The 23971-nt window shown below is 43.5% G+C and overlaps 2 protein-coding genes across 12 annotated transcripts in view; one reads left to right on the top strand and one right to left on the bottom strand.

Moving 5' to 3' along the window:
* Positions 1-23971, bottom strand: part of BMP2 (bone morphogenetic protein 2) — a 223189-nt gene that overhangs the window by 188689 nt on the left and 10529 nt on the right. The window contains exon 1 of one of the 6 annotated variants that reach the window (XM_085577007.1): positions 418-558. The exons of the other annotated variants lie outside the window; for them this stretch is intronic. The gene's annotated coding sequence lies outside the window, so the exon portion shown is untranslated. Of the gene's footprint in view, positions 1-417; positions 559-23971 lie in introns of those variants that run through there. 6 annotated transcript variants of the gene reach the window in all.
* Positions 50-18960, top strand: FERMT1 (FERM domain containing kindlin 1). 6 transcript variants are annotated; one of them, XM_085576996.1, is made up of 16 exons: positions 50-109; positions 2436-2583; positions 3064-3237; positions 4685-4918; positions 6337-6483; positions 7028-7241; positions 7715-7817; positions 9014-9121; positions 9963-10094; positions 10227-10276; positions 12426-12550; positions 13614-13720; positions 14283-14504; positions 15165-15289; positions 17055-17196; positions 18321-18960. In XM_085576996.1, the coding sequence occupies exons 2-16, from the start codon at positions 2481-2483 to the stop codon at positions 18492-18494; spliced, it is 2160 nt and encodes a 719-aa protein (XP_085433122.1). In that variant the 5' UTR covers positions 50-109; positions 2436-2480; the 3' UTR covers positions 18495-18960. The 6 variants fall into 6 exon arrangements, 4 of the variants coding, with proteins under 4 accessions (XP_085433122.1, XP_085433123.1, XP_021395974.1 ...); XM_085576997.1 differs by having other exon boundaries at positions 50-680; XR_014954426.1 differs by lacking the exon at positions 2436-2583 and having other exon boundaries at positions 16075-17196.

Genomic DNA, 23971 nt, shown 5'->3' with positions numbered 1-23971 from the left:
AAGGAAGGGCCGCCCTCCCGGGCTCCACTCCTCCCCCCGCTGTTTCTCCGAGGCAAGGTAGCGGCGTAGGGCGCGGAGGAGAGGGAAGCGCTGCCGGCGGGGACGGCAGGTGAGGAGCGCGGGGCGCCCGCGGGGAGCGCGGGGCGATGCCGGAGCGACCCCAGCACGGGGCACCCGCGGGCGGCTCTGCGCTGCCCCGCGGCACCTGCGGCGGGGCGGGAGTGCCCGACTGCCCGGGCTTGTTGCTTTTACAGCCCTTTCCGCGGGGCCGCGGCTGCCGGTACTTCCTTAAAGTAGAAGTGGCGCTACCGTGGGCGCCGCAGGCCGGGCCCCCGGCACCCTCCGAGCTGCGCCGGGCACCGCCAGCCTGAGAGATATTTCGGGACCTTCTTGATCTTAACCCCGCGTCATTAGCACCTTGCTCCAGCACGATTCACATCTTTCTCCGTTCCCGCTCAGCGTTAGAAGTTTGGGGCTGTGAGTGCTAAAATCTGCGGAGAGCTCGATCTGCAGAAACTGCTGATTTTCAGTGCGCTGCAGAAATGCCGAGTGGAGACAGCAGTAGCCTGAGGACACGTTTCTGGCCTGTTTGATCTACCCGTGCCAGGCCTTGCAGCTCCCACGTGGAGCCCAGGAGCTGGGGCGCGTTCCCGAGCAGATCCAGGCTTGACCTGAAGGCTGTAAGATGTAAACCCTGTCGGTTTGGGTTTGGTTGGGGTATAATAATGAGGGGTTCGTCGTCCTCGTTGCTTTCCTTGCCCCGTTTTCGAGACCAGGCTTTGTTTGTGCTGCGTACTCCGGTAGATTTGCAAGTGTTTGTGTTGCCTTATCTTCAAACTGAAACCTCCTGGTTAGAAGAGGAAGTGGGGAGGTGCGCGGCTTCAGGGAATGATGGAGTGCCAGGAGTAGTGCACTGGGGCCATGGTTTTCCATGCTGGTGAAAGAAAGGGTTTCACCCACCCCTTAGGCTGCTGCTCATTTTCACCCGCATCAGCACAGGCTTTGTGTGCAGAATTAGATTGGGAAGTGAAACCTAATCTAAAGACGCCCCAAAAAAATCCAGATCAATTCCTAAATGTTTTCGCTGGCCCAGGAGGGCAGATGAGACAGCTGCTTTTCTGCAACAATAATGGTTTATAGTGGAACAAAGTTTATAGTGGAACAAGGGTGGGCAGAAGTAGAATTCATCTGCTGGACTGCACACCTGTGCTCCTGAAATAAAATCCCAAAGTTGTCATCCTTTGGCCATGGATTACTTTTGAAGTTGTTTATTTATTCTTAGGAGCATAACTAGGGGCATTTTGACTTTCCTAAAGTCAGGGCTTTTGTTTTGTTATGAGGTGCACAACGACAGCTGTCCTGTGCACCTTGTACTGCACTTGTGCTAAAAGCCTCACCTGCCCAGAGACCGTCTCGGGAGCTGGGTCTTGGAATTTTTAGGAAAGCCACAGCTCTTCCCCTCCACGGGTACCCCCTGGTCTAGTGCATACCTAAGCTCGTAAATCATGTGGCACACAGCAGCACAAATTCAAAATCCTTTATCCCAGAGGCAGGAAAGGCAGTGTTCCCAGTGTCCAATATAATGCCTTTATTTACCAAGGCAAGCAAGCAAATTTCTTGGATAAGTACCAGCCCTTGTTGGTTTAGTAACTGTTTAGTGTAAAGGTGTAGGCTGGCACATGTAAGAACCCAGTTAACAACAGGGCTTGCTCCATAGGGTGAGTTGGCCTCTTCAAGTCACACAGTTATGAAGCTGTAGTTTTGCGACTTAGGGCTCTGTGTGTGTGTGTGTGTGTGTGTGTAATTTTGGAACTTCAGGGCAGACTCCCAGCTCCTTCCCAGTGAAACTCACTGGTAAGGTGATTTCCCACTAAAATGATGGCTTTGAGCTGGTCAGATTATTCATTTATAATGTCATTTGTTTAAGGGGAAATCCATTTAATCTTTAATGTATACATTTTCATTGCCTTTATGTTTGTCGTTACCACCTCATCTCTATTATCCCTTTAATGACAAATTTTATATCAGCGGCATTGACATCAGGTATTACATTACTAAATACTTATTTTTAAGAAGATCTACAACAGCCTGTAACATTGCTTCATCCCTTCTGGCATAGTTATTTGCTATGTTAAAAGCAGTCTGAGTAGGGCCCCTTCAACAAGAGGCTGTGAGCTGGGTTCTCGTGTGTTGTTGAAAGTTAACAATAAAAGGAATTCATCCATTTTAGTGCCTACACCTCAACTGGAAAGGCCTTTTTCAGGACAGAGAGCTGTCTCACTGTTTATATATCACAAATCCTGCCTGCACCATCAGTTACCTTATATCTACAAGCTATTTCTTCAGCAGAACCCAGCTGATGTTAACCAAAGCTTCTACTTGGAGCGTCTCCTCTAGTTTGGCTTGGCATGATTACTGTTCACCTGTCCTGGCAGGAGCCTAGTGAGATCTCAGACGATTCACCCTGCTGAGAAGGACACATGCCTACATCCCTGTGCAAGTCAGCAAGAACTGCAGATCTGTGTCTGGATAATGCTGGCAGAGAGCCACTAAAGTTGTCTCCCCTTGCATGTACTCAAATAGGTAAAGCTACTCTCTGGATATGGTCCTGTGGGAGAAAGCTGGCAGAACTGCAAATGTAAACTTGGATTTGCAGTAAAAATTAGAGCCCTAAGCATACAAGTCAACAAAATGCCTTTGTTCACTGGACAGATTACCAGAGCAGATCCCACAACTGTAGGCTTTACAGCGTCCAGGCTGGTAGATTAGCACTGGATGGTGGGCAAGCCCAGTTAAAACTGAGCTATATCTACCCAAATGGAGGCATCTGGGTTGGGGGTGTGGCAAAATCAGAATAAAACCAAAAAATCCCACATTCCTATCCTGCAAGAGCGATTGCAGGAGCAGAGTCTAGTTCAGAGGTAACAAGATAACATCTCTGAAGTTCCACCCAAGGCCTCTGTGAAGTCCTGGCAGCATGGAATGATGTTGAGACTGGAGAAATGCATTTGTTTCAGAGTGGAGGAAAAACATCCTGTTCATTTGGTTGGTTTGCTTTTGCAGAGCTTACACAGACCTTTCCCAAGATGGTTTCCTCAACTGAATATGGGTCACACACCTGGGACCTCTTACTGACAGTTGATCATCAACATGAAGGTGTAGAAAAGGAAATTCCACTACAGGTCACAGGGGACCTTCATGTTGGAGGACTGATGCTGAAATTAGTAGAAAAAATCAGTGAGTAAAGACCTGTTTTATTTACAGTATTACTAAATAATATGTGCAGCTTTCCCTGTATGAAGAAAGGCTTTTGTGTGTTTTGAAATGGTACTGCCTCACTTCTGTGTCACAGCAGAGTGTGGAGGTTCTTGTGGTCAGAACCCCTCCCTATGTTTCACTCTCTGTGTTACCATAGTGCCAACAAAACTTTGGGGTTGTCTTTCAGTTAGATGAAAATAATTAAACCAGGCTAACTGCTCAAGTCCCTTTCCAGAAGAATGGTACAGGTGTGTGGTTTGGGGGGCAAGAGAGGTAGGTGATGCCCTGTTTATCCAGCCTGTCATAGAGGGTGAGTTTTTAAAAGGCACTTCGGAAATCCTGTTTTCTGTGCTATTGTGGCATTCTAGCCTAAGTCTGAGCTGTGTTACCCATTGCATATATACAGTAGGGAAGAGCTGGGAAAAGCCAAGACTAGCCGAGTCAAAGTTAGGAAGTGAAAAGTAAAATCCCCTGTGTATAGGAACAGCAAGGGAGCACAGGAAGAGATCGCTTCTGTCAACCCCTCTGCACACTCAGACACACGGTTCAGACGGAAACAGAGTTTCCACTGAGTCAGAATAATTTTTCACAGTATTTTTTAAAAATACTCAGCTAGTGTGAAAAGCTTTCTGTATTAATATTTAAAGCAAATCTGTAACTGACTTGTGCCAGCAGCTGTCTTGAGACACAGCTCCTACCAGGGGACTCCAAAGTAGGACAGGGCTCTGCTGTGTTATGGACATGCTGAGGAATAGCCTCTGCCTCATGGAGCTGATGAGGAGCAAGGATTGATACAAAGACTGAAACAGCTTGGCCAAGATCACACAGAAGCTTTATCTGCTACTGCATATTGACATCTAGGAAGTCATATAATCTTGGAACTCCCATGGAATTGAGAGCAGAAATACTTTATCTCCTTCCTTGTGCATGTGCTGCTGCTTAGCTGTGTGTAACTAAGACTTCCATGGACTTGAAGCTGGTTCTTAACACCGAGATGAGCTGCTCAGTGCTGCTGCCAGTAGGCTGTGGAAGAACTTGTGCCCTTTTGGGTGCACAGGAGATCTTGTAGAGGATTTCCAGCTTGCACTGACAAGTTCTGAACTGGGACACTTTGTTGTTAGTCCTTATCCCAGCAAAATCCTAACAGCATTGCACCATATGTAGCACAAGATTCAGGAGACGTTCTTTCCCTGTGGATATCCACAAGACTAAGGCAGTGCCACAGTCAGCACCTAGGTTAGGTCTTCAGGGAAAACAAAGTTGGTTCCCAGTGACTACCACAAGAATTCAGCAAACAGGGTCTAGGCTGAGACCTGTAGCTGCTGCTTTAATCTAAAATATTTGTGTTTGCAGAGACCTGTTTTTGAACCAAGTGTTTTGTATATATGCTCCATAGTTTGTTAGTAACCATTTTGTATTTTCCTAGAAATAGCACAAGATTGGTCAGACTATGCTTTTTGGTGGGAACAAAAAAATTGTTGGCTTCTGAAAACCCACTGGACACTGGATAAATGTGGGGTGCAAGCAGATGCTAAGCTGATATTTACTACTCAGCACAAAATGCTGCGGCTTCGCTTGCCAAACATGAAGACTGTGAGACTGAAAGTCAGCTTCTCTTCCATGGTGTTTAGAGCTGTCAGTGACATCTGCAAAATGCTCAGTAAGTAAAGATAAATCTCTGGCAACTAAGCTGGAGCATTTATTGGGTGATTTTGTTTTGATGTGAAGTCCTTCCTCACAAAACTGTTTAGCTCAAAGAGAAATTTGAGACAGGTTTTTGGGAGTTTCACTATGCAGTGTATGTCAGTGGTTCTTAGTCTTTGTGATAACTGATGCACTGTCAGCAATGTGTCCCACGAGCTGCAGGAGTACTGGATAGTCAAAGCTGGCAGTTTTCTAGGAATCTTTGTCCTCCTGGTGTAGGACTTGGTCATGATTATTCTGTGCCAGTGACTAAGAGCACAAGATTATCAATGTCCTACACCAGCCTTCACCAGAGGCAATTTTCCTGGTGTCAACTGATTTATCACCTATTTTCACAAACATTAATGATATCCAACTCTGCCTATATGTGTTCACTTCAGATGTAGCATGTTTTAAATGTTCAAGACTTCTGTATGCCCAAATCTGTTCGGGTCAGGGCATACCTAACAACCCCAGCACTGAGTCCCCCACTCTTCCCAATAATGGAGTATTTCCAAGTAGAGGGTTTGGAGCATGCCAGATGTGTGCCTGTGACCAATGGGAATCAGCTGAGTCTACAAGCACTAGTAGTACCCTTCAGTTTAGGGTAAAATAGGGATTATATTCCTCATCTTAATTAAGATCTTCAAAGCTTAATCCATTAACACACTCATCTTCAGAAGGAATTTACTGCCTCATATTGATCCACTTTCAATGTCATCTCCTAGCAGTAGATTGTGAAAGGTGCAGCGTCTTTATTATACCTAATAGCTCTGATATAATGATGCCATAATTGTCTAACTGGCATTTGGCCAAATTAAATATTCCTACATTTTCCCTCCAGATTGAGTCAGTACAGGAACACTGTAACTTTGAATGAGTGAATACTGTCAAAAATGTCTTTGCTTACCCCAGGGTAAAAGTGTTTCTCAGAAATGAAGTGCCAGGCTTGGGACTGGAAATACCTGTCTGGATTAGTAGTGCATTAGGGAACAGTGAGAACCAAGAATCTTGTATGAGAAATACATTGAATAATAAAAGGCATCAACCTCAATTATAGTGGTCCTTGCTTATTCATAATTTAGATATTTCACATAGATTATTATGCTCATAGGTGACTGCAGTGCTGTTAGGGAGAAAGAGCTTCTTCCTGACACTCTAAAATGCAGTTACATTTTCCTACAAAAGGAGATTTAAATCCTATCTAAGCTCATTCTTATGGCCTGAAGTCTTTGGCCTTTTTATAGAATTAGTGAATTTTCCACAGCTACTACTTTCAACCTGCTAAAAATAAAGTCCAGATTGCAACATGAAGCTTCCTGAAATGCTGTTACCAACCATGGTTGCTCTTTTGGATGTAATCATCTTGCTTCACTTCCCAAACTGCCTTTGCAGATATCAGGCGGTCAGAAGAACTCTCTTTGTTGAAGCAATCAGAAGGCACACTCAAAAAGAAAAAGAAAAAAGACAAGAACAGCAAAGAACCAGCTACAGAAGATATCTTAAACCTGTGCAACACTCCTGTGAGTTCTGGATTACCAGGTAATGAAAAAACAATATGATTTTATTGTTCTGACTGGAAGTCAAAAGGAGGAAGAAATTCTTTGTTACACAAAGGAGGCGAGTTTCACGTAGGATGGTCTTGGAGATGCAGTGGGCCTGAAATCAGTGGCTTCAGGAAATCTCCAATACATCAGTATTTCCCTGTTGTCTCTAGAAATGTTTCCCTTTCCACTGATATGAGAAAAGCCACTCTAGAAAACAGGTTGTGGCCCTGCACACAGGATATGCAGCTGCCCTTTGAAAAAGGGGGGCAACACTTTAAATGTTCATGAAATTTGGCAACCTGCAAGGAAAATGAGGAATAAAGGCTTGAAAGCATGCATTTCCTGCATCCAACAAAACTGAGATCTCACAGAGCAACAAAGAGCATTTCTGTCCCTGAGGTCACCTCACCTGTGGAAGGACAAGGCCAGCTGGAAACAGCAGAAATAGGAGACTGTCTTGAAAGAAAAGGGTTTTTATGATGGAAAGTAGTGGACAGGACCATTTTTCATGGGAATAACATTATGCTCTTAACTTGCAGCCAATCCAGGTTTATACAGCAAGACCATGACACCTATTTATGATCCTGTCAGTGGGTCACCAGCTTCTTCCACAATTACATGGTTCAGTGATGGTTCCTCGGCTGAGCAGAATTGCAGCATCCTGGCCCTCAGTCATCCCACCTGTTCCCCGGAGATGCTGGCAGAGATGTACCAGCCACGGACTTTGGCTGACAAAGCCAAGCTCAATGCAGGGTAAGGTGCCTCTCCTGAGATCCTTTGGGTTTAAAATGAGGAATGATGTCATTGTACAGGCTCTGGGCTGAAGTCTGTTGTTAGATGAAAGCAAATTCAGCTGATCACACTGGGCACAGCTAAAGGACAATTTGGATGGCAAATTCCAAAGGTTTTAAGTAGACAGTGGAAAGACACGTGGATAAGTTCAATAATTTTGCATTAAAAATAGGTGACTGGGTTCTGCACAAGTAAACATTGCTTATCGTATATACACAGAAAATGGAAGTTGGAAGTCTATATGAATGCTCCACCTTCTTGAGTTACATGAATTTCCCCCAGATTTAGAGGAATTAGAGCTGTTTGTTCCCACTTTTGTTTCACAATTGCCCTGGAGCTCTGCGGGTGTGACGGTTTCTCCAATTGCACTGGAGCTCTGCAGGTGTGATGGTTTCTTCTGTACAGATGTATCTGTGGGTTGTTTTCTTCCACAGCTGGCTGGATTCATCTCGATCACTTATGGAACAGGGTGTTCTGGAGGAAGATCAACTTCTTCTACGCTTTAAATATTACACTTTCTTTGATTTGAATCCAAAAGTAAGAGCCTCTTTTTATTGCTATTCATTGTTTCCCTGTTTTAATGTCAAGGAGCTATACAGCAATATAGAATATATAGAGCTCTATGTAGAATTTTAACTAGGATTGGTAACAAGCCCTTCAGAGAGATCAAATTCAGCTTCTTCCCCTCAGCTACAGCTGCACTTTTACCCTCTGGACACTGAATCACTGTTCCTCACATGAAATTGGATCTTAAATTTAAAGATGGGATCTGAAGAGCACCAGAAACAGTACCCTTATTTCCAGAGGGGCTGCTTTACTTTCTGCATCTTTTTTAACAGGAAAAGTTAAGGGGAAGACTAGACTAGCAGTATCCTAAATGATGTAAAGTGTCCAGTTTTTGAAATTTGGCTTAAAAATGACATTAATATTGCAATGTCCTCATTGAATTTCACAGCTTCTCTGGGCTGAAGCCCTCAGAGAAATCAGGGCACTTTCCAGTTTATCTGGCATGTTTTTGGGTGAAATGGAACCCCACTGAAATCCAAGTACATGTTTCAACTTCAGCAGGCCAAACACTTCCTTTCTCTGCCCCAGCCAGCCCTGGAGCCATAGGATGAAACAACCCAAAAGAGCTTCAGGCAACCTAGTATCTCACCTCTGCTGAGAGAGGTCACACTCCAAGGTTTACCCTCCCATCACCTACATTTCAGCAGCTCTGGGGCTTGAACATTTCTGTGAGTCACTTCACCTTATTAACCAAGTAGATAATAAGGAATAATCACTATCCAAAAAACCAGATAGTGAATTAAAACAGATCTGAAAAATCTCAAGCCAGTGCAAAGACAGACAGAACAGGAAGTGAAAAAGCCAAGTGGAAGAAAGGAAGTGAGGAACAAGAGAGTTCTGCAGGTTACATTTGGTCAGCTGTGTCACATGATTTTCTCCGAGTGTGGTTTCATATCTTGGTTACACCAGTCCAAGGCTTCCTGCCTCAAAGGGATGTTGAGCCTCAGTTCTGCCTCGGCCAGGGGCTCCTGGTTGGTTTTGTGTTAGCACAGCAAGCCCTGGTACCATGCACACAATCACACAAGCTGGTACAAGGCAAGGAGGGAGCAGAGGTGGGAGGAGGAAGGAAACAAGTACTGCGGCTCAACCCAGCGTTGGATCAGCTGCAGCTGGCTGTGAGGCTGTGCCTGAGGTCACTGATGGGCACTGTTTGCTCTTCCCTGCAGTATGATGCAGTGCGCATCAACCAAATATACGAGCAGGCCCGCTGGGCCATCCTGCTGGAGGAGATTGATTGCACCGAGGAGGAAATGCTCATCTTCGCCGCGCTGCAGGCATGTACTTGAGCCCACTTGCAAAACCTGTTCCCTCATGAGGCAGGCACAGGTTAGGATAACACTAGGGCAGAGCTCGGGCCAGGAGCTCTGCTTGGATTGGGGGTCTGCTCTTGGGGTGAGAACCAATCAGCAGCATCCATCAGCTAAAGCAACTAAACTCAGTAGCAGCACTAACACCATTATTCACACAATTATGGAAATATTCACTAATATTATCTGCACCCAGAATGTAATTTTGATATCAGTATTAGTATGAAGTGTGGTTTCCCATAACACCTACCATCACTTCACCTCTTTCTGAAAATTCCTGTAATACACTATGTGTACATCATGTGTACACCATTTCCCAACAGACAGGAAAAAAGCCACAGCATAATGTGAAGACAGGGGCACTGTGGAGTACTTGGAAATTTGACATAACTGAGCATGGCTTAGTCTCTGACCACAGGTAATAAACCTTCATAGATAATAAATTCCTTCCTTTTAAATGTAAACAGAGCTGCCAAGAATCCACAGCCTATCACTACAGAACACCAGAGCACCTTGCTTCCAAGTTTCCAGCTTGTATGGATGGCAGAACTAGGGGTCCAAATGTAGCAACCTCCCAGAACAGGGACAATTATTCAGCAGAGGAATACAAACACTGTTAATTAAAATAGGAAACCATTATCAGCCATTGCACAGGAGTCACAGTGGACATGGCTCTTTCCTTGGGAAATCCCCCTGATTCCTGTAGAGTTGTCCAAGACCCAGGAGACAAAATGATCTGTTTTCAAACACTGTGATTGTGTGTTGGTAATAGGTGCATTGACTATTGGATGCTGATGTTTTATTTTAGTACCACGTAAGCAAGTTATCATTATCATCAGAGACACAAGATTCCACCTGTGAATCGGAAGTGGATGAAGTAGAAGCCGCCCTTTCCAATCTGGAAGTGACACTGGAAGGTGGAAATAAAAGCAACATTTTGGTACGTCCTTTGGGATCCTGGAATTCCTGTTGCTGTGTCAAATCTGTTGACTTTCATGAGCCTTCCTGGTTCTTGATTTTTTTAATTACATAGTGCATTGTACTAAAATTATTCCTAATTATTCCTGATTAGGAGGACATCACAGACATCCCAAAACTTGCTGATAATCTCAAGCTAGTTAGGTGAGTTGTTAAAATTAATAATAAAACATACAAAACCAAAAGCTTAACCTTACAAGAGGTCTCTTGAGTTTTTCATTCTTATCTAACAGTACATCTGACAGTTAAAAATTGACAAATACCCCAGATAGGTCTAATCAGCCTAATATTCTCTTCCAATCTTTCTCTTCCTGCTTCTGACAAAGCTTCTGTTCCTTGGCAAATCTTTCCCACTCCTGAGATGCTGGGTAGCTGTATTTGTACTTATTAAAAGACCCTGCTGTCTGTATTTTCTAGTGGTCATCAGTCATCATCTCTAAACAAAAAAGCCTAAGTTTTATTTTCAATAATATTTACTTTTTTTTTTTTTGCCAATAAAAATCCAGAAGAAACTTGCAGTTCTCCCTGAGAAGAATTTCTAAAAAATTGTATTTTTTAAACCAAAGGAGCATCCAAATTACCCCTTTCTTACCAAACATGGAGGCTGTTTTTTCTAATTTCAAAATGAGTTTCTGTGATCTCATTGTAGTATCTTGTTTGATGGGTGATTTAAATGACTGTAGAGACTGTAGAGACCTCAAGATGCCTTTTATCACAAAACAGTCTTTATGTTTTAGAAAGATAAAGTGTTCTGTTGTACAAGTATTTATCAGATTAATCCGTTGACAGATGGTATTTTTAATCTGGGAACTGAAAACTGCACCTGAAAAATTTTAACTGTTGTTAACTGCTAACAATTGTTAATTATTACTTTCCAATTTGGAATTTTATTTGACATTCTTATGAAGGTGGCTTACAATGAAAGGGAATTAAGGCTTTTAACAATAGGTTGTTTGGTTTTCCCCAGCAGTAGAACAGTTTGCTATTATAAGAATTTAGCAGTCATTTATGATCATGACAAAGTTCCTATATAAATGCTAAATCACTTACCAAACCTAAGGCATTGTAGAATCCATATAGGGTGTAATACTTTCCTTCAAACAACAACACTTTGTGGCTACAATTATTTGATTAATTGTAAACCTGAATGCAAAGCTGTGCATGTCCCATTGCTTACTGTTCCTATGGTGAAGTTTTATTCCTATTTATTCACATTACACACCACAGTAAATGCTACTTTCACATGAGGACAGTATTGTGGAGAATTGCAATAATTTTTTCAAAAACAACAAGAAAAAGCTTTCTAAAAAGTTTTCAGCAACTTTTTCAAGAATATAAAAATAATTTTATCTGTCTAAAAAAATTATAGTCCCTTATGTTTGAAAAATGTTGCTGTATTGGAAAACTAAAAACCAAATTATTTTATAGTTTTGAAAATCCAAGGTTTTTTAATTTAAACATAAAAATTGCCATTTTCTAGAAAGGATTCCAAAGTAGGATTTTTAGAGACGGTTTGGAGCTATACATAGTAAGAGTATATTCCAGATGGTTGTATAATCTTTGTACCATCCTCTTAGATTTAAAGTGAAATACTGGATTATTTTTTCTTTTTTTTTTCTTTTTTCACTTCATTGATGACCTTTGTCACTAGCTGTGAAGTATTTCCCTACTCACATTTTCTCTACTCAAATGCTAATATCTCTGGCTTTCTTTCCTGGAGGGCTACAAAGCTTCTGTAAACTTAGTGAAGAAGCAGAATTTTGTTGTGTTAGATATGATTCAGATTAAGCCAAAAAAGCTGATCTCTGCTTCCTTATAATGAATACGAGTTGGTTTAATGGGTGCTAATATTCAAGATAAGGCACTAATGCAAATTCATGTTAATAAATCAGGGGTTACATTTGTGTTACTGAGTTAATGGAAAAACTTAGTCCATAGAAGGGAATGGCTTTGATTAGTAATGGAAGAAATAAATGAGAAAAAAATCATAGATGAGATTCAGCTAAAATTTAGAGTAAAAATCACATCCATACCTGGGATAACCTGGATTGGATCCAGGCATTAGCCACCCCCTCACTGACACAGAGGTGTCATACCCAACTAAAGCCATGGGTATGGTCTTGAATTTCAGAGGCTCTGCAATATTTGTGAGGGACTGGTCTTGAATTTCAGAGGCTCTGCAATATTTGTGAGGGACTGGTCTTGAATTTCAGAGGCTCTGCAATATTTGTGAGGGACTTAGCAATTTGTATGTGTTGATATAAATAAATGGGATTTCTTTTTTTCTTCTTAGGCCCAAGAAGCTGGCACTCAAAGCTATCAAGACATATTGGTTTGTCTTCAGAGACACTTCAATATCTTATTTTAAAAACAAAGAATCTGCACAGGGAGAACCTATTGAGAAACTAAACCTGAAAGGTAGGAATTCTCCTTTCTTTGTTTTTTGTGTTACATTTGTGAACTGAATAAAACAAGAAATCCCTGCTAGACTCAGGAAGGCAAGCACAGCAGCATTTAGTCTGAGAGCTTTTTCAATTCCTGAGACTCCTAAGCAGGCAGATTGCACCTGCAGAAGAAGCTTAAACAGAAAGGATTCAATAGTTTAACCCGAGCTGGGATTATCAGAGCCTGATTTGTAAAATCCCCTGTACTTGAATTCTTCAAGACAAGTCAGATAGGGAATGTGACTTGTGGGATGCTTTATTTCCAAATACTTCCACTTGACACTAAAGGGAGTGTTCTCCCATGTCCTTGGCAAACACACAGTGGCAGCAGAGGATTAGGGATGATGCCATGGGCAGGAATGCCAGAGGCTGTCCCTGCAATCTGCTGTGCAGGGACAGCTCCAGGGCCTTCTCTGTGCCTCATTTATGTCCTACATGAGGATTCCCATGATTACAGCCAGCTGCTGGAGGAGGAGGCCTGGCTGTGCACACAGACACCATCGCCCTGTGTAGCCTCCATCTACATCTGCTCCTGCAGGGACATCCTTTGTTCAGCATCAGGGAACCAGTGATGCCGAGGACTCACCCTAGAAGAAACCTTTGAAATACAAGATTGACCCCTGTGAACAAATGGCTCTGCATCCCAATCTGCATATCCTCAGTAGGTCAGAGAATGCCTGGAAAAACAGCCAGGGTGGCTGGAACCTCACAGAGTAGCCTCTCCCTCCAGCTCCTCTCCATTTCTAGTGCTGAGCGTTTCCTAAGATCAGGCTGAAGTTTTGGGAGCACTCCCATCCTTTCACTTCCATGCTGACTCACGTGCTCCCTGAGCTCAGAACATTCATCACCCTGGCAAGCCAGACCAGGCAGTGAACTGGAACAAAACCCTTTCATTAGGGCCTAAGCTTCAAAGTCCTGGCCCTTAGTCTCAAAGCAAAACAACCACAAAGCACTGTTCCTTAGTGTTAAAGCAGTAATTAAAGTTACTGATATAGTAATGAAATAAATTAATTTCCTTCTGATTCCCTGTGATCTAGGATGTGAAGTTGTACCAGATGTAAATGTTGCAGCGAAGAAGTTTGGAATCAAATTACTAATTCCTGTTGCAGATGGCATGAATGAAGTATATTTAAGATGTGATAACGTGAGTAATAAGAGAAAATTTGGATTCAAGATTTATAGCAGATTGTCCTGTTCTAGAATCTGTATAGAAAAATGAGGATACTGCAGAGAGCTTATTGTCTAAATCTTTGGAAAATTTAATAATGATGTGGTGCCCTAACAAATACATAATTGTTCTGGGGACATAAGGACAGTGAGTCACCTTGTGCTTACCATCAGTTGCCAAGTAAAGCCATTAAGAAAAAAGCCAGAACAAACTATCAAAAAAAAAAAAAAAGTTAGAGTCTTTTATTCCAGCGCTGTCAGAGAATTGAGGTTTGGATTTTGTTTTCTTTTTTCTTAATTAGAACTCTCCCCATTTGAATGAGGAGAGCATGATGAGCATCTTAAATTAGTTTTCTGTTTATTGAAACGTATCAGATCAAATCGTGTAAGAAGTGTTCAATAGGTGAAAACCAGTAATGCAATAAAATTTCCAAGAGAATCTATTTCAAGGTACTGGATTTCTTAGAAAATTTTAAACGTAGGTGTAGTTGGAACTAGTCCAGTCAGGAAGGAAGAACAGTAACAAACAATTGTTTCAGGAGGATCAGTACGCTCGGTGGATGGCTGCTTGTGTTTTAGCCTCCAAGGGCAGAACAATGGCTGACAGCTCCTACCAGCCCGAGGTCCAAAAGATCCTGTCCTTCCTCCAGATGAAGAACTGGACCATGTGTTCCCAGGCTGCCTCTGAGCCAGAGAATGTAGATATGAAACCCGAATGCTTCGTCTCACCACGCTATACCAAAAAATTCAAGTCCAAGCAGGTATCCTGAGTATGGCTCCATGGCTGGGCATGGGCAATTCAAGTGGTTGTTTAGGGATGAGGCTGGATCAAAGCAGCATTTAGAAGCCATGCAGTACAACTCCCTGCAATAGTCATTTGTCCCTTTAGAAGAGACCTTTTCTTCAAACTGAATACAGGGACAGGTTGTCTTGGCACCTCCTCCGAGCACATCTCCTACATCCACACCCTGGCTTAAGTCACTCATGATGTTCTGCTCCTGATAACACTGTTCCTGAAAGTCTCTTCAGAGTAACAAAGGAAGGACTGCAAACCACTGTTTGCTTCTGAAGCAACAGAGTCTTCAGGTCTTCTTGCCCCTCAAGTCTTTCCTTGCTCTCCACCTAATTCCTGTCCTTGCTTTTCCTGTGCTTGAGCTCAGCCTGCCCATCCTGAGGAGGGTCCCCAGAGCAGTGTATGGAGTCAGAGCAGTGCCACACAAACCCAGACCTGAGACCTTGCTGTCCATTCTGCCCTTTGTACTTGGGTTGTGTCCCCAGGTGCCCTCTGTGCTACATCTGCACAAAGTGACAATAAAGTGTCTGAACACAGAATCAGACCTCATGATTTCTGATTTAGTGAAAGCAACAGAATTTTTGTTCTCCAGTCAGCTGAAAGCTTTCTCTCTTCCTCTGCTTCCCAGCTGACTGCCCGTATTCTGGAAGCCCACCAAAATGTATCCCAGATGTCCCTGGTGGAGGCCAAGCTGCGTTTTATCCAAGCCTGGCAGTCCCTCCCTGAGTTTGGTTTATCCTACTACATTGTAAGGTAACTGTACTCGGACTCACGTCAAGCTGCCGTAACAAGTTCATGCTCAGTGATTTGCAGGAAGTTCTTTGACACCCTGTTCCAAGAACATTTTCTCTTTTTTCCCCCACTTCTTTTAATTTTTGTAATTTCCATCCTGCTAGTTTTTTCTATAGGAGTAACACCCAGTAGCTCATTCCTGGAGTGACACTCTGCTTTACATCTGCCCTGGTACAGACCTCTTGGGTTTAGCCTGAAGTAACCTCTCACTAGCATTAAACTCTTACTGTCATAAACTTTCCAAAATGTATAAAATTCATGTCTAATTGGTGTGCTCAGGTTTGCAGGATGTGTTCACTCTGACCCTTGTTCATTGCAATGCGATAAAATGCTACTTTCTTTTGTATTTCAATAAGAAAACAGCAAATCATGCCTTTTTAAGGGGATGAGCAGTGAGCCCTTAAAAAGTTAATCTGGAAGAGCAGTGAGCATAAAAAATGTCCCATTGTGTTCACAGCACCTTCTTCCTTGGACACAGCAGAGGTCTGACTTGCAGCTGTTTCTCTTGACAAAACACCAAAAAGCTGAAAATTACTGACACAACCATACTTGGAGGCACCTTCCTTAATGTGCCTTCCAGGACTGGCTAGAACTCATCTGTGGTACAAATTGAAGCAGGTGGGAGCCACGCTCTGGCAGAGGCCAGCTGCCATAGAACAGCCCACATCTTCACTATTGAACTGTGACTTCCCAAAATCCAGTAGCCTCATGTGAACTGAGATCATGTTGGTCCTTGGATGTCCCAGGTTCCAGACTGTGCCTAGGAGTTACTTGAGAGAGCTCTGCTTGTTTGGAGCCAGAATTCTCCCTGAATTCCATGCCCCAAAATGGTCCCTGATCCTGTTGGATTTACTACCACAGGTACAGATTTTTTGCGCTTTCTGTTACCATTAATCTTGTTAAAAGCATGAACAAACCCAACACTTAAACTGCACTTTGTAGTGGTGAATTGCTACGCAGTGCTGGGCAGTGTCTTGGTAGGGCATTAAGCAAAGCACAAATTGTGTCCAGGTCACTTTTTCTCCCTAAGGTCCAGCTGCATCTAAAGAGAGAAGGTTCACAAACAGGATCAGAAATACTGAAAATACAGCAAGCAGATGAGATTTCTCCCAGCTTTCAACATGAACATAGAGGAAGATTGTTTCTTTATCAGAGTAATCTGTTCCCAAATCAAAAAATTCTGTCTGCCAAAAATTCTGATGCTTTTGTATTTATTTTTCATTTCTAATCAGAAGAAAGTTGAAATGTTAAAATGCCTCAGTAATTTTGTAATGTGATTTATACTGAAAAACATGTATATATCAGTTGTTCTGATTATATAATTTAGGTTAATATAGATTAATATAGGTTAATATAACTAGAGGAACATGTTTCAACATTAGAGAAATGAAGCAACAAAAATTGTTGGCATTTTTTCCAGTAAAAATATAATCAAGTTCATGCATTTGGGAAGAACACTATTTTTTTAGCAGGAAACAATGAATTGGAAAGATTTCAGCCAGATCTACCTTCCTGACTATTTTCCATCTTACACCATGGCTCACCAACCTACACTTTTGCTTTATAACAAGTCCTGTTCTTAAGAAGGGTCCAAGCTCCCCTTAACCCCAGGCTCTTGTGACTTTTCCCACATCTTTTGCACTTGCAGAGGTAAGCAACTGAAATGTTTCTCTAGACAGAAATCATTGCAAAGCACATCTGCTCAAATGCTTTGGGTTCTTTGCAGGTTTAAAGGAAGCAAGAAGGATGATGTGCTTGGAGTGTCCTATAACAGGCTGATACGGATAGATCTGGCCACAGGAGATCCTATCACAACATGGAGGTTCTCCAACATGAAGCAGTGGAATGTGAACTGGGAAATCCGCCAGGTAAACCTGGAACAGCTCTGCCTTCAGTCCTTGCATTTCACACACTCAAGGATGCTTTCAGAAAATATTTTCTACCCTCACTGAAAAGATTTTGAACGTGTTGTGACATGACATTACATAAGCTGTCTGCAGTTTTTCTTAGTGGAGTCTGTAGTCAAAAATCAGAAACAAAAAGATCACCAGTTTTAAAGGTTCCTACCAAGCTTATTCTTGACAAGTTGCCCTTGATTTTGATGGGATTAAAAAGACTCCAAAGTGAATTCCAGCATATTGTGTTTACTGCTCTGTCAGTAAAAATCCTCATTTTAACTCTCATGCATCATCCTCTACATTGTGGTGGTTCTATTACAGACTAAGGATACAGGAACCCTGTTTGTCTTTCAGATCCCAAACTGAGATTTGCAAGGCCTGCAATTCTGTGTCAATGTGTGGTCCCTGATTTGGGGCTTCAAAGGTTGAATCCAGTGCTATAAATTGTAGATTTCTGGGGTGGAACTAGTGTGACCTGATGTAAATTGGAGCAGCCTGGAAATGCTTCCTGCTTGTGGAGCTTTCCACATCCATCTGCAGGAACCAGGAGAGATCAGATACACTCCCTACTTCTCTCCTGCAGTACTCCCTGCACCAGAGCCTGTAATTCTGGGTCAGGTTGCTGGGTTTATTAAATTAAATTAAATCCCTCTCTAAAAAGGCAGAACCCACAGTGATCAACTAAGCTCAGTTAGCTGCATTTTAGAGCTAATGGTAGCTGGAAACCAAAACTGGGACCCCAAAGGCAGATTTTAGGTCAGCACATAACAATGGACAGATTATTCATTAGACAAAGAGTGCCATTCCTGCCATTCCTGCTCTTCCCAGTGTTCACTTTATATGCCATTGGAAAAATGCGAAAATATGTTGGTGCCTGCTTGAACAAGCAAAAACGTTTCACCACGAGAGGGCCCTGATGTAGCAGCAAATCTAAAACCAAGCAGCAAAACACCCTGAGCATCCCGGAGACCCAGAACTCCTGGTTAGTAGGGGCATGTAGTGCTTTACCAGTATTTCACGGTATTTGTGATCCAGCTGTGTTCTCACACTTCTCTTTCTTATCTGTCTGATTTTGCCACATCTGTTCTCCTTAGGTTGCCATCGAGTTTGACCAGAATGTGTCCATTGCTTTCACATGCCTGAGTGCAGACTGCAAAATCATCCATGAGTATATTGGGGGCTACATCTTCTTGTCAACACGTTCCAAGGACCACAATGAAACGCTGGATGAAGAACTCTTCCACAAATTAACTGGAGGTCAGGAATGAGATGAAGTAAACTCTGTTCCCACTGCCTGCTTCTTCTTCTAGCTAAGACTACCAGAGACAAAAATATCTCTGATTGTTAATTGCTGGCTACTAATTTTTGTACATGTCAGTTTTCTACTATGACTGGAATGGTTTACAGGTTTTTTTTTAATACTGAAGCTAAGGTCACTGGATGCAGTATGACAACTCCATCATCAGTACTTGAGAAAATTTAATCATCTGTGTTTTCCTTTTGTACAGATCAATGTTTTTAAATAAATGGTGTCTAGCCATTGGACAATTTTTTAAATATAGTATTTTTAATTGCAGCAATCTTTTTAAGCATCCAAAACAAGTAACTTGAGGATATAGTACAGTGAATTTTCTTCTCTGTTACAGCCAGGCAACTTCCATTGTTAACTGGCCATTGTTAAAGAGCCCAGCATTTATCAGAACTAAAGCTGAATAAATACGTGTTTTAAAGCTCCATGGTTTGTCTAACACTTGCCCTGAGAACACAAAACATCACAAAGTCCTGCGGACTAAGCTATGGAAACTCCTGTAATGGTTACTCATTTGCTCAAAGATGTAGAACCCATGTCCATGTTCATCCACTGAAGTGGTTTCTTTAAAGCCAGAGAAGTCACAGGGCATTCATCTTGGCAATACTGGATCCAAAAGGTTCATCTTCTGAGGAACATTGTTACTTACCTGGTTGAAAAATATGCTTTAGGAACTATCTAAAACTATTAAAGAGGCCTCTGAGTATGTTTCTATTTTCTGTCTCTGTTACTCTGTTTCACTGTGACATGTCACTGAGCTAAGCTGTTCATGTGAGGATCTGAAAAGCCTGTAGAAATTATTTTACATGTGTGCAAATGCAAAGAGTGATGCTCAGAGGGCTGGAGCCCCTCTGCTCTGGAGACAGGCTGAGAGAGATGGGGGCGTTCAGCCTGGAGAAGAGAAGGCTCTGTGGAGAGCTTAGAGCCCCTGGAAAGGCGGTGAGAGAGCTGGACAGGGACTTTTGCCAAGGGCACACAGTGATAGGACAAGGGGGAATGGCTTCCCACTGACAGAGGGCAGGGCTGGATCAGATGCTGGGGAGAAATTCTTCCCTGTGGGGGTGGTAAGGTCTTGGCACACGTTTCCCAGAGGAGCTGTAGATGTCTCTGAGGAGCCAGATCTGAAGCCAGCAGCTCTGCCTGCTGGAAGGAGCCACACACATCCACCGAAGTGAATGAAATTTAATACTACCCTGTAAAACAAGGACAGAGTGAAACCAGGAGAATTCATGAAACTGCTGGACAACCCAAAACTGGTTTCACATATCTAAAGAAATACCATGGACAGGTGTTGTCATATCATAAAGGGATGCTGCAGAAATCACAGCATAAATTCATAAACATCACTGGAAATGGAGAGCCCTTGTTTTCATGCAATGTGCTCTGCTTTACCCCAGCCCCTGTCAATGGGCTTCAGCGGAATCACTCACAGTTTGTGCAGTTTAAATTATGGCTTAACACTTAGCAAAAAGAAAAAATGACAGCCTGCTTCCCAGCCCTCTGTTCTTCCCTCTCATCAGCACTCTTTGTACAGGCTGAGGGACCATCCAGTTTTCCTTCAGAAGAGAACTTAGTCACTTGTCACCTGCTTGACACAAGCCAAGTATTTTCCTCACGTTGTGAGATCCACCCAAGTCCAAATACTGGCCATATTTAAAGCTTGCCTAAGGGTGCCATGGGAGAGCTAAATGCTTATATTAGTGCCAGCACCTCTTCCATAAAACAGCTGCCTTCCAGATCAGTCTCCACTTAGGCTTTGCAGTGAGGATCCTGATGGAACATTTGGCAGCAAGCAATACCAGACTCCTGTGGATTGTTCCCTGGGAAGCACAGCCTATGCTTGCTTCTCTCACAGCAGAGCTTGTCCCAGAGTGCTGCATGAAGACCCTGCAGTTGCCACTTGCTTATGTGACCTGAGCACAGGAATGCAGAGATCTGTCATTAGCAGAGTGTGGCTCATTGCTAAACAAGCACGTTCATTTGCAGTTCAAACTGTCTCTGCTGGGATTTCAGAGAAACTAGCAAATATTTCCATTTTCTTTCCTGCCCCTCCTTCAATTTTACCCAATGTGTCACTGCCTTTCGACTAAATCCTTCACTGCTGCCTTGCAAGGAGGAGTTCTGCCAGCTCATCCTGGCTGGCTGTAAGCCCTATCCTTTGCCATTTTAGGTTTAAGAGGGTGATCGATCCCCTGCTGATGCCCTCTCGCTGTATTTCCTTAGGCCATTCAGCTGTATTTCCTTGCCCCACTCACTTTGCAAGGCTTTTTCACAATAGGTGGGGAATAGGTGGGAAAGGAAACTTTTCATCTAGCTTCTTTGAGTGCTGCACGTGATTGCAGCTCCTCTTTCTAAAAAGAGGAGAGGTTTCAGTGGTAACACTCCTTCCTGGAGAGGTTGGAATGGGAAGGCAGGACCCAGGGCATTCCTGCACTTCCAAATTCCAGGCTGGATATGGTGGGCAGCACCTGAGAGAAGACCTACCCCAGCCTGCTCTGCCAGACACCTGCACCAGCCACAGCTTGGAGTCATTTTTCATCCCCCCTATGTCACCCAGCACGTCCCACCAAGCTCCAGACATTCCCTCAATGCACGTGGAGTTCCACACCCTCCCTAATTTGTGGAATAACTTGAGTACTCTTGGCTCTCATGAGCTCATCACATTTATTTATACACAGGGTTAAGACCACGGGCTCAGTGGGCTGTAGAAACCACGTTATTAATTGCACAGTGCCAGATGTGGGAGAGGTTTCCCAGAATGAGTGAAAGCAGGACAGGGGCGTCTGCCCTAAAGTTTTGCAATACAGAGATGAAATCCTGGACAGGAATGTTATTAGACAAAAACAAACCTTCAGGAAACTTACACCTCAGCTCAGCTGCAACCCTATTCTGTACAAGGTGTTTAATTAAACCCAAGCCAGGTCAGGGTAAAGCACTGCCAATGTTGGATGGGTCCTGCTGCTCTGACATCAAATTCCATAGGGCATTTCACCACTGCCCCCAGCCTCGGTTAGGAGACACACATCCACCCCATTGTTTTCTGAAACCTCAGGCTAAATCCTGTTTTGCCATTCTCTCCCCTTTCTCTGTAGGAAAATATCTTGCTTGTGCTTGTTCTGTGGACAGACCTGTGAAACAGTTCTTTTGTTGGCTTTAAAAGCCATTCTCCAGATTTTTTTTCAGGTTATTTTCATTTTTAACCAGCACTTGGATCACAGCCAGTAAGAAACATTCACTTCTTAAACTTTACAGCCTGGTACCATCCTCACCTTCTCCTGCTCTGCTTATCATGGTGTCACTAAGGAATGCAGGGCTCAGCCTGAGAATTCCTGCTGGCAGAGGGGCTTTGTGCAGCCCTGAATCGCCCCCGGGGACGGGGCGTCTGCTTCAGCTCTCTTTGCATTACCCGTGTGAAAAGGCTGACAGGAACACCTGCCTTTGCTAACCACTCCCTCAGGTTGTCACCGAAACTCTCAGAAAAGCGGAAAAAAGAATAAAAGGCGACATGAGAACAAGCCAAAGTAAATCACAAAGGGGAAATCTCTGCCTGCTGTTAGCAGATATTTCAAAGAAACTTGTGAACGAGGACTGCTGCCTGCCCTGGGAAACCTCCACCAGTACCTGGGCAGCTGCCCGAGATGCAGCACCATAGCAGAAATATTTCAGATGATGAAACTTTGCAGCCAAGCAAAGAGCTGGGAAAATACAATAGTCACAAAATCTGAGCAACCAAAAAAGCAGAAACAAAGATGGAAAATAAAAATAACCAAAGCTCATTTCCAAGGGTGCTCTGCCTCTTGCAACAGGTTCTCCGTATGACTGAGAAATCAAGGGTCTCTGGGCAAAGAAAACCTCCACTTCCCTTCCACCTTCACCAAAACAAGCAGCTGCTTTCCCAGTCTGACAGTCTGCTCGACTCAGTCTCCAAAATTAAGTCAGTAAGGATGAAATTATTAAAATTAAGGCAGCTCTTGGCTCACCGAGTTTCCTGAAGTATTTTTTGTAAGATATTAAAATCAATACGATAACCAATAACCCTAAAATAAGCAATGAAAATTCACTGTCTGTAAATACTGAGCTAAGGGCAGCAAACACAAGCATTTAATAGTCCAGGACAAAACCAGGCCACCTCCCTGCTCCTCGGCTTCCCAAAGAGCAGCACCGCAGCCGGCAGCTCTGCGAAGCCAGAGGGAAGGCAGGGTTTCGACCGGCCCGTCTGGAGCTGGGCTTTCTTCCTGCTATACCAAATTCTTCAGATTTTTGTAACCTGTTCCACTTTGCCCTTTGAACCGCAGCGAGTGCAGAGCTCTGGAGGTACCTGCGGGCGCGCACGTGCCGGGCCCGGCTGCCCCGCTCCGCCTGCGCCACCAGGGTCAATGGTGGGATTAGCCCCTCATTTAGGAAACCATCTGTCTTGCCCTAGAGCCGTTCCGCAGGGGAACAACATGTGCACATCGCCCAGCCTCCAAGGGAATGGCTCCAGAGAGTCCTACTGGAAGCCCCTATCTCTGTTCCGTGGATGTTCTGGCGTTTTTCAAGGCTCTCTCCCCACGCACATAATGACCTACACGGTCAGTAGATAAGGTCTGCCTAATGTGTACTTACAGACTCAACGTTTTTGGGCAAGCAAGACCTTTATCTGCACTTTAGCACCGAAGGGAAATGTATAGGTCGGTGCTACCTTCATGTCAGGGATCTGTTTTGTTGCCCCGATAAAGGAAAAACGACTACTCTTCTCCTCGGAAATGTTAACAATTAGTTGTCCTACAGTAGCAACAGAACAAACCACCCTTTTGCTTTTACTTTGGAACAATCTCCATCAACACATCCCTTTCTGGGATCATTTCCCTGACTTTATTCTCTGCTCTCGATCTAATTATTGTTTGAATTGTGGGAATGCTGAAAAACCCAGCTCAGGGCAGGTCCCTCAGCGGGACGTGGTTTATGTTGTCAGTTTTACTTATCCAGCAAAGGATGAGAGAAGTAGCAGGAAGAGAATTCTCCCAAACCATGTGGTACACAGATGCAGAACGGAGAACACAACCCACGCACAGCGGGACTAGGAGAGGCCTCCCAAAGGCCGTCGCACGGGGAGTGAGATGCCCTATGCCCTCTCCATCGGCAGAGAGAATTCCTTCTCTGCGGGAGAAGCAGGTGAAAGTTTCACTTCTAACATATCCTAAGGGTCTCCTTAGAAAAGTAATTTGTCCTGCGTAAACTTTTGCAGGATTTACTCCCCAAGAGCAAGAGTCTTAGAAATTTAAACACTTGAAGCCCCTTATTGGCGCCTAAAGAGAGACCAAAGCTCATGTCAGCAGGCAGAGCCTCAGCTTTACATCATCCTGACCTGCCAACAAAGGACCACAACAATTCCTCTCCCTCCCCCCCGTCGGGTCGGTAGAAGACGTGAGAGTTGGGACTATTGACACTGATCTT

This window comes from Lonchura striata, chromosome 3 (assembly GCF_050655825.1).
Source record: "Lonchura striata isolate lonStrDom1 chromosome 3, ASM5065582v1, whole genome shotgun sequence".
Classification (NCBI taxonomy): Eukaryota; Metazoa; Chordata; class Aves; order Passeriformes; family Estrildidae; genus Lonchura; species Lonchura striata.
This window is presented reverse-complemented; position numbering and strand designations above follow the sequence as displayed.